The sequence below is a fragment of the Ranitomeya imitator genome, chromosome 5 (genome assembly GCF_032444005.1).
Source record: "Ranitomeya imitator isolate aRanImi1 chromosome 5, aRanImi1.pri, whole genome shotgun sequence".
In the NCBI taxonomy this organism is placed as follows: Eukaryota; Metazoa; Chordata; class Amphibia; order Anura; family Dendrobatidae; genus Ranitomeya; species Ranitomeya imitator.
Genome location: NC_091286.1, coordinates 457,244,067 through 457,259,647, shown reverse-complemented (window position 1 = coordinate 457,259,647; position 15,581 = coordinate 457,244,067). Strand labels below are relative to the sequence as shown.

The 15,581-nt window shown below is 44.0% G+C and overlaps 1 protein-coding gene across 2 annotated transcripts in view; it reads left to right on the top strand.

Moving 5' to 3' along the window:
* The first annotated feature begins 5,067 nt into the window (after positions 1-5,067).
* TTC14 (tetratricopeptide repeat domain 14) overlaps positions 5,068-15,581 on the top strand; it is a 36,077-nt gene continuing 25,563 nt past the window's right edge. The window contains exons 1-5 of one of the 2 annotated variants that reach the window (XM_069727256.1): positions 5,068-5,285; positions 11,012-11,136; positions 11,808-12,007; positions 12,097-12,181; positions 14,181-14,310. In XM_069727256.1, the coding sequence (XP_069583357.1) occupies positions 5,152-5,285; positions 11,012-11,136; positions 11,808-12,007; positions 12,097-12,181; positions 14,181-14,310 (674 nt within the window). In that variant the 5' untranslated portion in view covers positions 5,068-5,151. The remainder of the gene's footprint in view (positions 5,286-11,011; positions 11,137-11,807; positions 12,008-12,096; positions 12,182-14,180; positions 14,311-15,581) is intronic. The other variant, XM_069727257.1, reaches the window with a different exon arrangement.

Genomic DNA, 15,581 nt, shown 5'->3' with positions numbered 1-15,581 from the left:
GCTCACCACACATCTAGATAAGTTCCTTAAGGGGTCTAGTTTCCAAAATGGTGTCACTTGTCGGGGGTTTCCACTGTTTAGGCACATCAGGGGCTCTCCAAACACGACATGGCGTCTAATCTCAATTCCAGCCAATTCTACATTGAAAAAGTAAAACGGCGCTCCTTGACTTCCAAGCTCTGCGGTGCACCCAAACAGTGGTTTACCCTCACATATGGGGTATCGACGTATTCAGGAGAAATCGCACAACAACTTTTGTGGTCTAATTTCTCCTGTTACCCTTGTGAAAATAAAAATTTGTGGGCAAAAAGATCATTTTTGTGTAAACAAAAGCGATTTTTTATTTTCACGGCTCTACGTTATAAACTTCTGTGAAGCACTTGGGGGTTCAAAGTGCTCACCACACATCTAGATAAGTTCCTTAAGGGGTCTAGTTTCCAAAATGGTGTCACTTGTGGGGAGTTTCCACTGTTTAGGCACATCAGGGGCTCTCTAAACGTGACATGGCGTCCCATCTCAATTCCAGCCAATTCTGCATTGAAAAAGTCAAACGGCGCTCCTTCACTTCTAAGTTCTGCGATGCATCCAAAAAGTGGTTTACCCCCACATATGGGGTATTGGCGTATTCAGGAGAAATTGCATAACAAAATTTATGGTTACATTTCTGTTTTTACACATGTGAAAATAAAAAAAATGGTTCTGAATTAAGATGTTTGCAAAAAAAAGTTAAATGTTCATTTTTTCCTTCCACATTTTCAGTTCCTGTGAAGCACGTAAAGGGTTAATAAACTTCTTGAATGTGGTTTTGAGAACCTTGAGGGGTGTAGTTTTTAGAATGGTATCAAACTTCGTTATTTTCTATCATATAGACACCTCAAAATGACTTCAAATGTGATGTGGTCCCTAAAAAAAAATGGTGTTGTAAAAATGAGAAATTGCTGGTCAACTTTTAACCCTTATAACTCCCTAATAAAAAAAAATGTTGTTTCCAAAATTGTGCTGATGTAAAGTAGACATGTGGGAAATGTTATTTATTAACTATTTTTCGTGACATATCTCTCTGATTTAAGGGCATAAAAATACAAAGTTTGAAAATTGCAAAATTTTAAATTTTTTTGCCATATTTCCATTTTTTTCATAAATAATCGCAAGTAATATCGAAGAAATGTTACCACTAACATGAAGTACAATATGTCACGAAAAAACAATCTCAGAATCAGCGGGATCCGTTGAAGCGTTCCAGAGTTATAACCTCATAAAGTGACAGTGGTCAGAATTGCAAAAATTGGCTCGGTCATTAAGTACCAAATTGGCTCTGTCACTAAGGGGTTAAATGTGTCTGAGCAAAGAGGCTGAATACTTATAACCATGTGATATTTCAGTTTTTCTTGTTTATTAAATTTGCAAAAATTTCTACATTTGTTTTTTTTTAGTCAATATGGGTGCAGAGTGTACATTAATGTGAAAAAATGAACTTTTTTAAATTGACCAAATGGCTGCAATGAAACAAAGAGTGGAAAATTTATAGGGGTCTGAATACTTTCCGTACCCACTGTATGGTCACCATATGGTGGTAGGGTTGGTGTTTGAATACTGATTTATTTTCAGTTACAGCAGGATCATCTGCAGAGTTTCCCCTATTCCCATGATTAAACTGTGCCACCATAGTTATTATTATTTATTGTTATAGCGCCATTTATTCCATGGCGCTGTACATGTGAGGAGGGGTATACATAATAAAAACAAGTATAATAATCATAAACAATACAAGTCATAACTGGTACAGAAGGAGAGAGGACCCTGCCCGCGAAGGCTCACAATCTACAATCGATGGGTGAGAATACAGTAGGTGAGGGTAGAGCTGGTCGTGCATCGGTTTGGTCGATCGGTGGTTACTGCAGGTTGTAGGCTTGTTGGAAGAGGTCGGTCTTCAGGTTCTTTTTGAAGGTTTCGATGGTAGGCGAGAGTCTGATGTGTTGTGGTAGAGGGTTCCAGAGTAGGGGGATGCGCGAGAGAAATCTTGTAAACGATTGTGGGAAGAGGAGATAAGAGGGGAGTAGAGGAAGTCTTGAGAGGATCGGAGGTTGCGTGTAGGTAAGTACCGGGAGATGAGGTCACAGATGTATGGAGGAGACAGGTCGTGGATGGCCTTGTATGTCATGGTTAGGGTTTTGTACTGGAGTCTCTGGGCAATGGGGAGCCAGTGAAGGGATTGACAGAGGGGCGAGGCCAGGGAATAGCGGGGGGACAGGTGGATTAGTCGGGCAGCAGAGTTTAGAATAGATTGGAGGGGTGCGAGAGTGTTAGAGGGGAGGCCACAGAGCAGGAGGTTGCAGTAGTCAAGGCGAGAGATGATGAGGGCATGGACTAGGGTTTTTGCAGATTCTTGGTTGAGGAATGAACGGATTTGTGAAATATTTTTGAGTTGAAGTCGGCAGGAAGTGGAAAGGGCTTGGATATGTGGTTTGAAGGAGAGATCAGCATCAAGGATTACCCCGAGGCAGCAAGCTTGTGGGACTGGGGAAAGTGGGCAGCCATTTACTGTAATGGATAGGTTCGTTGGGGGGGGGTCACGTGAGATGGGGGAAAGATGATGAATTCTGTTTTGTCCATGTTAAGTTTCAGAAATCTAGTGGAGAAGAAGGATGAAATAGTGAACAGACATTGAGGGATTCTGGTTAGTAGGGAGGTGTAGAGATGTAGATCTGTGTGTCATCAGCATAGAGGTGATACTGAAAGCCATGAGATTCTATGAGCTGTCCCAGGCCAAAGGTGTAAATGGAGAAGAGCAGGGGCCCTAGAACTGAACCTTGCAGGACTCCGACAGATAGGGGGCGAGGTGAGGAGGTGGTGTGTGAGTGGGAGACGCTGAATGTCCGGTCTGTTAGGTATGATGAGATCCAGGATAGGGCCAAGTCTGTGATGCCAAGGGATGAGAGGGTCTGTAATAATAGGTAATGGTCAACTGTGTCATAGTTGTAATCAAGGGTTAGGGGCCCACTCAAAATGGTTACAAAGATGAACACCTAGCTGCGCCTCTGACTCTAACCCACTCAGGCTATCCATGCCCACTTCCTTCCGTCCCAACACGCAGCCCCATGTAAATAACATTACACCCTATTGTTAGCCTCTTCAAAGAGACAGTCCCGCGTAAATAACCAGCCCTCCTTTGAGCATATAATCCCACATAAATATATATAATCCCTTCCATACAGTCCCATGTAAAACAAAATGATCCATTTTCAGCCCCAATATGCAGCCCCGTGTAAAACAATCATTCTTCTTTTCTGACCCCTCCAACATACAGCCCCATGTAAACCATTATTCTCACTTTCTGACCCAACATATTCACATGTAAACCATTATTCTCCTTTTCCGACCTCTCCAACAGTTCCATGTACACTATTATTCTCCCTTTCTGAACCCTCCAGCATGCAGTCCCATGTAAACCATTATCCCTTGCTGAACCCTCTAGCATACAGCCCCATGTAAACCATTATTCTCACTTTCTGACCCAACATATTCACATGTAAACCATTATTCTACTTTTCTGACCTCTCCAACAGTTCCATGTACACTATTATTCTCCCTTTTTGACCGAACATATTCCTATTTAAACCTTTATTCTCACTTTCTCTCCCCTCCAACATACAGACCCATGAAAACCATTAGGCCATGTTCACACAGTGCGTTTTTTACCGCGGAACCGCGGCGGTTTTGCCGCTGCGGTTCCGCAGCTGTTTTCCATGCAGGGTACAGTACACTGTACCCTATGGAAAACAGGACACACTGTGCACATGGTCCGGAAATTGTAAAAAAAAAAGACGCGCTGAATAGCTCCCGGAAAAAAGAAGGAGCATGTCAATTCTTTTTCCGGAGCCGCAGCGGTTCTGCACCCATAGACCTCCATTGTGAGGTCCAAACCGCAGTAAAACCCGCAGATCAAAAATATATCTGCGGGTTTTACTGCGGTTTGATGTGCAGAACCGCTGCAGCAGGAAGTGCGGGGAGCGGGCGGAAGTGCGTGGGCGGAGTGTGGCTGCCCCCCCCGTGTTCCGATCCCGCCCCCCCGTGCTCCGATGCCCCCCCCCCAGTGCTCCGATGCCCCCCCCCAGTGCTCTGATGCCCCCCCCGTGCCCTAATCTCCCCCCCTTATACTCACCCGGCGTCCCGGTGTCCGTCCGGCCGTCTTCTCCCTGGGCGCCGCCATCTTGCAAAATGGCGGGCGCATGCGCAGTGCGCCCGCCGAATCTGCCGGCCGGCAGATTCGTTCCAAAGTGCATTTTGATCACTGAGATATAACCTATCTCAGTGATCAAAATAAAAAAATAGTAAATGACACCCCCCCCCCTTTGTCACCCCCATAGGTAGGGACAATAAAAAAAATAAAGAATTTTTTTTTTTTTCACTAAGGTTAGAATAGGGGTAGGGGTAGGGTTAGGGGTAGGGTTAGGGGTAGGGTTAGGGTTAGGGGTAGGGTTAGGGTTAGGGGTAGGGTTAGGGGTAGGGTTAGGGTTAGGGGTAGGGTTAGGGGTAGGGTTAGGGGTAGGGTTAGGGGTAGGGTTAGGGTTAGGGGTAGGGTTAGGGGTAGGGTTAGGGTATTTTCAGCCATTTTAACCCTAAAAAAATTCCTAGAAAACACACAGACTCTGGCTAGAAAACTGCATCAAAAAAACGCATCAAAAAACGCATCAAAAACGGACCAAAAAAAGGACCTGCGTTTTCTGCCAAGAGCTGCAGTTTTTTAAAAAACAGTCAGGAAAAAAAAAGGATGGAAATCCTGAACGTGTGAACATACCCTTATTCTGCCTTTCTGACCCCTCGAACATACCAAGAGACAAGAAAAAACATATTTCCCCCTTCTCAGACCCCTCAATTTAAAACATATTTCCCCTTTTGTAGCCCAACTTCAGCACACAGCCCCATGTAAAATAATTGCCCCCTCCAGCAGCCAGCCCCTAGAACTGAACACCGTGTGTACAGTCAGTCACACCGTGCACAGTCAGTCACACACTCCACAGCTTCCTGGTCTGAGCGCTGTGCACAGTACTGGGATGCCACGCCCCTTCCCGTGACGTCATCACTGGCAGCAGCATCCATTGTAGACAGGACGGTGATGGTGGTCGCTGTGCGGTGAGGAGCTCGTCTATCATGGATAAGGACCTGGTGCGGCAGAGCTTCAGCTACCACGGCCCCACTCTGCTCTCACTGGTAAAGTGTGAGCAGCATGACCACGCCGGCTTCAGGCAGCTGCTGGGAGAACTGTCCAAGTGGCCGCAATACAGGTAATGCACGTAACGCTGGGCTTATAGACAAGCAGAGGCAGGCTAGGGGCATATGCGGTGTGTATGTATACATATGGACAAGCAGAGGCAGGCTAGGGGCATATGCGGTGTGTATGTATACATATGGACAAGCAGAGGCAGGCTAGGGGCATATGCGGTGTGTATGTATACATATGGACAAGCAGAGGCAGGCTAGGGGCACAGGTGGTGTGCATGTATACATATGGACAAGCAGAGGCAGGCTAGGGGCACAGGTGGTGTGCATGTATACATATGGACAAGCAGAGGCAGGCTAGGGGCACAGGTGGTGTGCATGTATACATATGGACAAGCAGAGGCAGGCTAGGGGCACAGGTGGTGTGCATGTATACATATGGACAAGCAGAGGCAGGCTAGGGGCACAGGTGGTGTGCATGTATACATATAGACAAGCAAAGGCAGGCTAGGGGCACAGGTGGTGTGCATGTATACATATAGACAAGCAGAGGCAGGCTAGGGTCACAGGTGGTGTGCATGTATACATATGGACAAGCAGAGGCAGGCTAGGGGCACAGGTGGTGTGTATGTATACATATGGACAAGCAGAGGCAGGCTAGGGTTACAGGTGGTGTGCATGTATACATATGGACAAGCAGAGGCAGGCTAGGGTCACAGGTGGTGTGCATGTGTGTATATATATATGGACAAGCAGATGCAGGCTAGGGTCACAGGTGGTTTGTATGTATACATATGGACAAGCAGATGCAGGCTAGGGGCATATATGCGGTGTGTATGTATACATATGAACAAGCACAGGCAGACTAGGCTCACACAGGCGGTGTGTGTGTATATATATGCCTATAGACAAGCAGAGGCAGACTAGACTTACATATGCAGTGTGTATATATACATATGGACAAGCAGAGGCAAACTAGGCTCACATACGGTGTGTATGTGTACTTATAGACAAGCAGAGGCAAACTAGGCTCACATACGGTGTGTATGTGTACTTATAGACAAGCAGAGGCAGACTAGACCTACATATGCATTGTGTATGTATACATATGGACAAGCAGAGGCAGACTAGGCTCACACAGGCGGTGTGTGTGTATATATATATATATATATATATATATATATATATATATATATATACACAAGCAGAGGCAGACTAGACTTACATATGCAGTGTGTATGTACCGTATATACTCGAGTATAAGCCGACCCCCCTAATTTTGCCACAAAAAACTGGGAAAACTTATTGACTCGAGTATAAGCCTAGGGTAGGAAATGCAGCAGCTACTGGTAAATTTAAAAAATAAAAATAGATGCTCCATACCGTTCATTATTGCCCCATAGATGCTCCATATACAACTGTGCTATATAGAATGCTCTGCACTGTTCATTATTGCCCCATAGATGCTCCATATAAAGCTGTGCCATATAGAATGCTCTGCACCGTTGATTATGGCCCCATAGATGCTCCATATAAAGCTGTGCCCCATATATATTGCTTTGCACCTTTGATTATGGCCCCATAGATGCTCCTTATAAAGCTGTGCCCCAGATATATAGCTCTGCACCGTTGATTATGGCCCCATAGATGCTCCTTATAAAGCTGTGCCATATAGAATGCTGCTGGTGCTGCAATAAAAAAAAAATCACATACTCACCTCTCTTGCTCAGGACGCCAGCGCTTTCAATATTTACCTGCTCCTCGTGCGTCTCCGTCTCAAGCACTGACGCTCAGCAGAGGGCACGCACTGACTACGTCACCGCGCCCTCTAACCTGAGCGTCACTGCTAGAGGACGCTGCAGACGGAGCCGCACCGGAACAAGGAGCAGGTAAATATAGCACTGCGCTCCCCGTATACTTACCTGCTCCTGGCGCGGTCCCTGCAGTCCCTGGCTTCCCCGGTGCTGCAGCTTCTTCCTGTAATTGAGCGATCACAGTTAACGATTATTTACAGCAATGAATATGTGGCTCCTCCCCTATGGGAGGTGGAGCCGCATATTCATTTCTGTAATGAGCGGTGCCATGTGACCACTCAGTACAGGAAGAATCTGCAGCGCCGGGGAAGCCAGGGACTGCAGGGACCGCACCGCAGCAGGTAAGTATAACTACACAGCCCCCGCTGTTATGATCTGGTGGCCTAGGAGCAGCATGAGACGTACTCTGGAGAAGGTGGTACCTGTACTGAACGCAGACCCTGAACTTAACACAACTAGATGTAGCCGTGGGATGTACCTAACGCTCCCTAGACACCTCGACACAGCCTGAGGACTAAATACCCCTAAAGATAGAAACGGAAAACTATCTTGCCTCAGAGAAAATCCCCAAAGGAAAGACAGTCCCCTACAAATATTGACTGTGAAAGGAGAGGGAAAAGACATGCGCAGACTGAAATCATAATTTAGCAGAGGAGGCCATTCTAGCTAAATAGAAAGTATAGTACAGAGAACTATGCGTTCAGTATTAAAACACTAGAAAATATCCACCACAGAAAATACAAAACTCCACATCTGACTAAAGACATGGAGGGTATATCTGCATCTCCAGAGATACCGCTTGACTGCAAAAAATCCTTTCACAGACAAGCTGGACAAGACAATACATGAAAATGCACAGAACTATAAGGCCCACAGCATGTGGACAGCAAAAACAAAGCCAGGACTTATCTTTGAAGAAAAGCACAGCAAACAGGAGAGACCAGAAAAGGATGTGAATCTTCCAAAAACAATGGACAACTGGCACTGACTAAAGGATCAAGCAGGACTTAAATAGCTGAGCTCAAATTGCAAAAAGTGAACACACCTGATAGATGCTGCGATCCACAGACAGCCGCACTACCACTCATAACCACCGGAGGGAGCCCAAGAGCAGAATTCACAACAACCCGCTCCCCCTCCCCTGCCGACCTCCCGGTATATGACTTGAGTATAAGCCGAGAGGGGGACTTTCAGCCCAAAAATTGGGCTGAAAATCTCGGCTTATACTTGAGTATATACGGTATACATATGGACAAGCAGAGGCAGACTGGGCTCACATGCGGTGTGTATGTATACATATGGACAAGCAGAGGCAGACTGGGCTCACATGCGGTGTGTATGTATACATATGGACAAGCACAGGCAGACTGGGCTCACATGCGGTGTGTATGTATACATATGGACAAGCACAGGTAGACTGGGCTCACATGCGGTGTGTATGTATACATATGGACAAGCACAGGCAGACTGGGCTCACATGCGGTGTGTATGTATACATATGGACAAGCACAGGCAGACTGGGCTCACATGCGGTGTGTATGTATACATATGGACAAGTAGGGGCATATGCGGTATGTATACATATGGACAAGCAGACACAGACTAGGCTCACACAGGCGGTGTGTATGTATCTACTATATAATTGTCTAAGGGTCACTTCCGTCTGTCTCTTTCTTTCTGTCTGTCTGTCACGGATATTCATTGGTCGCGGCCTCTGTCTGTCATGGAAATCCAAGTCGCTGATTGGTCGTGGCAAAACGCCCATGACCAATCAGCGACGGCCATAGTCTGGCAGCTAAATGGCCGCTGCTTTACTGCCCTGCAGTCAGCACTGAGCGCTCACACAGGGTTAATGCCAGCGTTAACGGACCGCGGTGTAACGCACTCAGTTAACGCAGCTATTAACCCTGTGTGACCAACTTTTTACTATTGATGCTGCATATGCAGCATCAATAGTAAAAAGATCTACTGTTACAAATAATAATAAAAACAAAAGGTTATTATCACCATCCGACGCCGCGCGCTGTCCCCGGCAGTGCAAGCGGCAGGTTCAGGTGCCAAAGATGCTATGCGAGAAGGACCTGCCATGACGTCACGGTCATGTGACCGCGACGTCATCACAGGTCCTGTGCTCATACCAACCCTGGGACCGGAAGCTGCCGCGTGCACCGCACACAGGCGCCAGGACTTCAAGGGGCCTTCGGAAGGTGAGTATATGTTTATTTTTTATTTTAAGTATTTTTTAACCACGCACATAGTGCCCACTTTGCTATATACTACGTGGGCTGTGTTACATACTGCGTGGGCTCTGTTATATACTACATCTCTGTGCCATATACTATGTAGCTGGGCAATATACGGTACAACGTGACTGTCCAATATACTACGTGCTCTGTTTCTGTGTTATAGACTACATAGCTGTGCAATATACTATGTGTCTGTGTCGGTTCTGTTGTATACTACGTCAACTGCAATATACTACGTGGCTCTGTTATATAATACGTGGCTGCAATATACTACGTGCCACTGCTACATACTACGTGGCTGACCAATACACTACGTGGCTGTGCAATATACTACGTGGCTGTGTTATATACTACGTAGCTCTGCTATATACTACGTACGCTGTTACATACTACAGTCATGGCCAAAAGTATTGACACCCCTCTAACGTATCGAGTATTCTAGAATATGTAGGTAGTATATAGCACAGGCTACGTACTATATTGCGCAGTGACGTAGTATATAACAGAGCTACGTACAGTCATGGCCAAAAGTATTGACACCCCTGCAATTCTGTCAGATAATACTTATTTTCTTCCTGAAAATGATTGCAAACACAAATTCTTTGGTATTATTATCTTCATTTAATTTGTCTTAAATGAAAAAACACAAAAAGAATTGTCCTTAAGCCAAATTGGATATAATTCCACACCAAACATAAAAAAGGGGGTGGACAAAAGTATTGGCACTGTTCAAAAAATCATGTGATGCTTCTCTAATTTGTGTAATTAACAGCACCTGTAACTTACCTGTGGCACCTAACAGGTGTTGGCAATAACTAAATCATATAGTCTCTCCTTTTTGATATATGGAGTTTTGGAGACTTTTTTTATTTTTAACCTTGTTCTAAAACTACCTATGATTTAATCAAGCCGTGTTCAGACACATCTCAAATGTTGATGTTTTACCATCACATGACGAAACATGGGATTTTTGACCCAACACAACTTCCTTTTAAGTGTTTCAATATGAGAGCTACCGTATATTTCATTCATTTTAATATGAACTTTGTTCTTGACATAGACAGCTTTATATCATAGAATTTGTCGGGCTATTTAATTGGACATATCTTGTGGGTTTCTTTTTTTTCCCCCTCTTTTTTTTTTTGTTTGCAGCGGTTTTTGTCTCTTGTGCATGCTGATTAAAGTTTAGTGCAAAAAATAAATCTGATTAGACTTCATCAGGTTTTGGCCCAAAAAGTGCAGCAAAAACTGATGCCTGTGTTTTTTTTTCAGCTTTTTTTTTTCACCACCCCAGTGGGTGAAAAACGCTGAAAGTGACATGCTAAATTGTCCAAAACCTCAGGTTTTGCACAAAACACTGAGGGCAAAAAAACAAACTGTGCGTGAGATTTCTGAAATTTCATAACTTTGCTGGTACTGTAAAACACAGGTATACTGTAGATTTGCATAAAAATGCATCAAAAAAAGGCAACATGTGAACATAGCCTAATACTGCATGAGTTATTGAATCTGAGACTTTAGGTTGCGTTATCCTTTTTCCAATGTTTCCATTAGTGTTTTGGTAACGAAGAACACAGTGTAGTCTGCAGCGTCGGGATTATGGGCTGCTGGGATTTCTTAGTGCAGCCAGGATAGCAATAACAGAAGCTGCTGCGAGCAGGACCTTGGCTATCTGTACACTTACACTGACAGATCGGCAAAGACTTCTCTTTTCATTTTATTTCCTGGCAGGAAAGAGAGGAATCTCGACACCATTGAAATTCAGCAGTTCATTGCCAGGAAAGCAGATCTGCTCTTTGCCCTGTCATGGAAGTCTAATGTCCGGGAGAATGCAGAGTCGCAAGAATCGTCGGAAGGTATGCTACATTTCATGTTTGATGAAACTGCTTTGTGTTCTTTTAGCCTTTTGGTAACGAAGAAAGTCTTGCTACAGGTTAGTCATATGATGTTTTTAAAGTGGTTACCCCACCAATAATCTATCACTTTTCCCTTGCATTAGTAATGTATAGTATGAGTCCAACTGAGACCCCCACCTATCCCAAAAATTTGGTTTCTGTTACCACTGTTCAAGTCATGGTCTGAGAGTTGAGGTCATCTTGCATACTACAATGCTCATAGCACCTTAGGATAGGTCATCAATGTCTGATCGGTCGGGGTCCGACACCCGGCACCTCTGCTGGTCAGCTGTTATCAGTGCCTGTGGTGGCCCCTGCCACCGGCCGGTAACGCTCACTAGCGGATCTGGCAGTCTTCTGGTAGAAGGCGAGACATGGTACTACATATCCGCCTACTATTCAAATCTATAGGATACGGATGTGTAGTACCCTGTGGGGGTCACTACCAAAAAATGGCCAGCTCCACAAGTATTTCCAGCCAACGGCGGCTGACACCGATAACAGCTGATCGGTGGGGATGGCGGGTGTTGTACCCCGACCGATCAGACATTGATGACCTATCCTAAAGATAGGTCATCAATGCTAAAGTAGTGGACAACCTCTTTAATCTGCATTGAATTTTTATATTGTAGGTTGCTATGCAGTCATGCCCCCTTTGGAACAATTCATGGAGGTCCCTAGCACTCAGAAAAGGGAGTTGTTTTGCAGAGATGTTGAGCGCGGTGATGTCGTTATTGGAAGAATTACTTCGATTCGTGACTTTGGATTTTTCATGGTGCTGATCTCAATGGGCAGTGGCATATTGAGAGCTCTCGAGTCATTAGAGATAAGTGTAGGTATTTATGCTGCCTCAAATTGGGTTCATGATCTGGATGTGGTTGCCAATAAAGTACTTTAATGTTTATTTATTTTCTTAATCAGGCTTTGTGTCCTATTAGAGATGTGCCTTCCCAAAGTAACCATGGTGATCCTTTGTCATATTATCAAATTGGAGACCTAATTCAAGGTAATGTCACAACGTATGCTTCATGTGCTTCATGTGCCACGTATGCTTCAATATTGTATCATACAATTATTAGGTTCTGTAGAAGGACGTAGATCTGGGTATTTATTATGATGGAATATAGGCTGAACTGGATGGACAAATGTCTTTTTTCGGCCTTACTAACTATGTTACTATGAACAACTATGTTACTATGTGGAGAATAACTCACAATTGCATGTATAACACAGTGACGCTTTGATATCGATATATTGCAGCTCTGTGTGCAGCAAAACTGCATCTGATTCTATCATGGGAATCCATCCTTTATCATAATTTTAAAGGGAACCTGTCACCAGGTTTTTCCTATACAAAGTAAATTCACCATTAGGGACTTTATAACAGCATACTAGAATGCTATATAAAAAAAAGTCCCCAATGCAGTCTGCAGATCCGAAAAAAGAACTTTTATAACACTTACAGATGGGCAGTCCGGTCCGATGGGCCTCTCAGGTCTTGGTCCGGCTCCTCCTTTTTGTGATAGTCGTCCTCCTTCCCTGCTTTTCATATTATGGTTGGTCTGTTATTTAAGGGGTTCTTCACTTCTAAATGACGTAGAAACCCCCCCCTGTAAAATAATTTTAAAAAATATACTCCTCTCCCACACCTACCACACAAGCGCCTTTCCAGCAAGGATGGCGCTGGGGTTTGTGTGGCATTATTATGCCACGTGAGCCCTGCAGGCATAAAAATGGCTGCTATTGGGCTCCTGCACCCTTACATCAGACAAACATCATATCAGCGGTAACAGTAATTGCAGCAACCTAGTAGCAGCTTTAATTCCACCCAAAACCCAGGAGAAACCGCTCCAACGACATCAATTTGGGAATGGAGTTTGTTCTTTTTTCTTTTATACATAGAACTACTTTTATTTAAAAGGGGATTGTCCAGCTAGTGACTTCTTAAAGCTTTTTATTGATTCACTGGATAACATCCGTCTAGAGCAGGGGCCCCAACCTGTAGCTGGAGAGCCACATGTGGCTCGCGGTCTCATGAATTGTGGTTCGTGGCTCTGTGAGCCCGCTGCATTAATTCCAGGTCTATCAAACAACTATGAAGAGCAAATTTCAAAATGGTAAATTTTGTTTGTAACCCTACACAGAAGAGCAGATCTGGAAGCTCATATACTGGTCTTAGGGGTTTAGAGAGATTTTAAGTATGTTAGGCTGGAGACAGTATGATACTACCTTTCAGAGGAGGTGCTTGAAGATGGATGAGACAGTGTGTTGGGAGAATACTGAATGGGGGGTATTGTGGGAACTTGGTATACTGCTTGTGGTGAGTGGTGTGTGTGTGTGTAAAATTTTGGCGCTGTAGGTGTTAAATTAAAGGATTAATTCACGGAAAAAACTGGCGTGGGCTCCCGTGCAATTTTCTCTGCAAGAGGGAAAGCCAGTGACTGAGGGCAGATATTAATAGCCTAGAGAGGGACCATGGTTATTGCCCCCCCCCTGGCTAAAAATATCTACCCCAGAAAAGGGATGCGCCTATTCCGGCACTTAGCCTCTCTCTTCCCATTGCCCTGTAGCAGTGGCATATGGGGTAATAAGGGGATAATGTCACCTTGCTATTGTAAGGTGACAATAAGCCTGGTTAATAATGGAGAGGTGTCAATAAGACACCTTTCCATTATTAATCCAATAGTATGAATGAGTTAAAAAAAAATACACATTAAGAATTAAGTCTTTTAATGAAATAATTAAACACACAGGTTTTCCATCTTTATTATGCTCTAAATCCAAGCAAAGCCCTCATTCTTCTGTAGAAAATCCAAATAAAAAATCAACAGAATCCCATACCTGTCCGCTGTACAGTCAAGTCCCACACTGCAATCCATCTCAAGGGGTTAAATAGTTTACAACCTGGAGTCAGATGTTCTGGTATCTCATAGAGGATGAGCTGCTTATATCGTGTTCTGTTTGCAGTTTTTAGATGTAATTTCATTTATGTTGATCTCTTCTAGCTGCTGTAAAGGATATTGACCGTTACCATGAAAAGATCACTCTGTCCTTGCATAAGTCTTCACTTCCAAGTCATCTGTCTCATCTAAAGCTTGGAGTTATCAGCTCAGAAGATATGCCTGAATACTATAAGTATGATTAGATATCTTCTCTAGGATATCGGAAGGAGATATAAAAAGGGAGACAAGGGGCGCAGAGTCTAAGTGTAGATGTATATTCACAGCAAGAAATATATATTGTTGCACTCACCCTTTGGATGTCTTGTATGTACATTCAATTGATCCGTATGATGGATCCACGTCTTATAATATTCCGGTATGCAGCACTATTGCAGGAACTATGCCAGCCTTGATCCAAGGATTGCATGTGAATACAATGGTTAGAGAAAAAAAAATTTCCTTTCTAGGCGCTTCCGGAAGACAAGGATAATTTGAAGGTTGAGATAATTTGCTCAGTACCAAATTTATTAGGACACTTTAATAAGAACAAAACAACGCGTTTCAGCCCACAACGGCCTTCATCAGGTATTATATGTGCTTTTTACACATATTTTACCTGATGAAGGCCGTTGTGGGCTGAAACGCGTTGTTTTGTTCTTATTAAAGTGTCCTAATAAATTTGGTACTGAGCAAATTATCTCAACCTTCAAATTATCCTTGTCTTCCGGAAGCTCCTAGAAAGGAAATTTTTTTTATTTTCTCTAACCATAGATATCTTCTCTCAGATATTTATTTAATCTTTCATTGGCATAATGGGGTCTTTTACTGCAGTACCTCATTTTGTGGTTCTATGCTTGCCTGGTTTCATATTTTAACAGACCCTATTAAAGCTAATGAACACCTTGAAGACTTACTGTAATCCTGCTGAAAACCAATGTCACATAGCTATTGTCAGTTACAAAGGAAATTCTGGGCCCTAGTGTTAAGAGACTAAAGCAGATCTTGCACTTCCAGTCATGTGACGGCGGAGATTCGCCCGTTTCTGCTCCCGGAATGGAGGGTATGTATGAGCTATACATACTCCAGGCCAGAGCCCGTCTTATATGCTTGGCCTGCCTCCATACACTTGTATTGAATGAGGCTGCACCCCGTCTACTGACATGGCAGACCAGTGGGCATGGCAGACTGGAGAGCCTGGCCTCGCTCACTACAGGTGTATGGAAGCGAGGCCACGCCCACTGGCCAGGAGTATGTATAACTCATCCCGGATCAAAAAACGGCAAATTCCAGCAGTGCAAAGTGTGTGCCCTAGGGGGGGTTTCATAAGTCTGCAATCACATAGTGACTGCAGACTTATCGATTTGAACCAGGCAACTATTTATGTACAGGTCATTTTCTCGTGCTAAGTTACTAAACAAGAGATATGCAAATCAAATCATTATTTGGTGGTGTGTCCACCCTTTG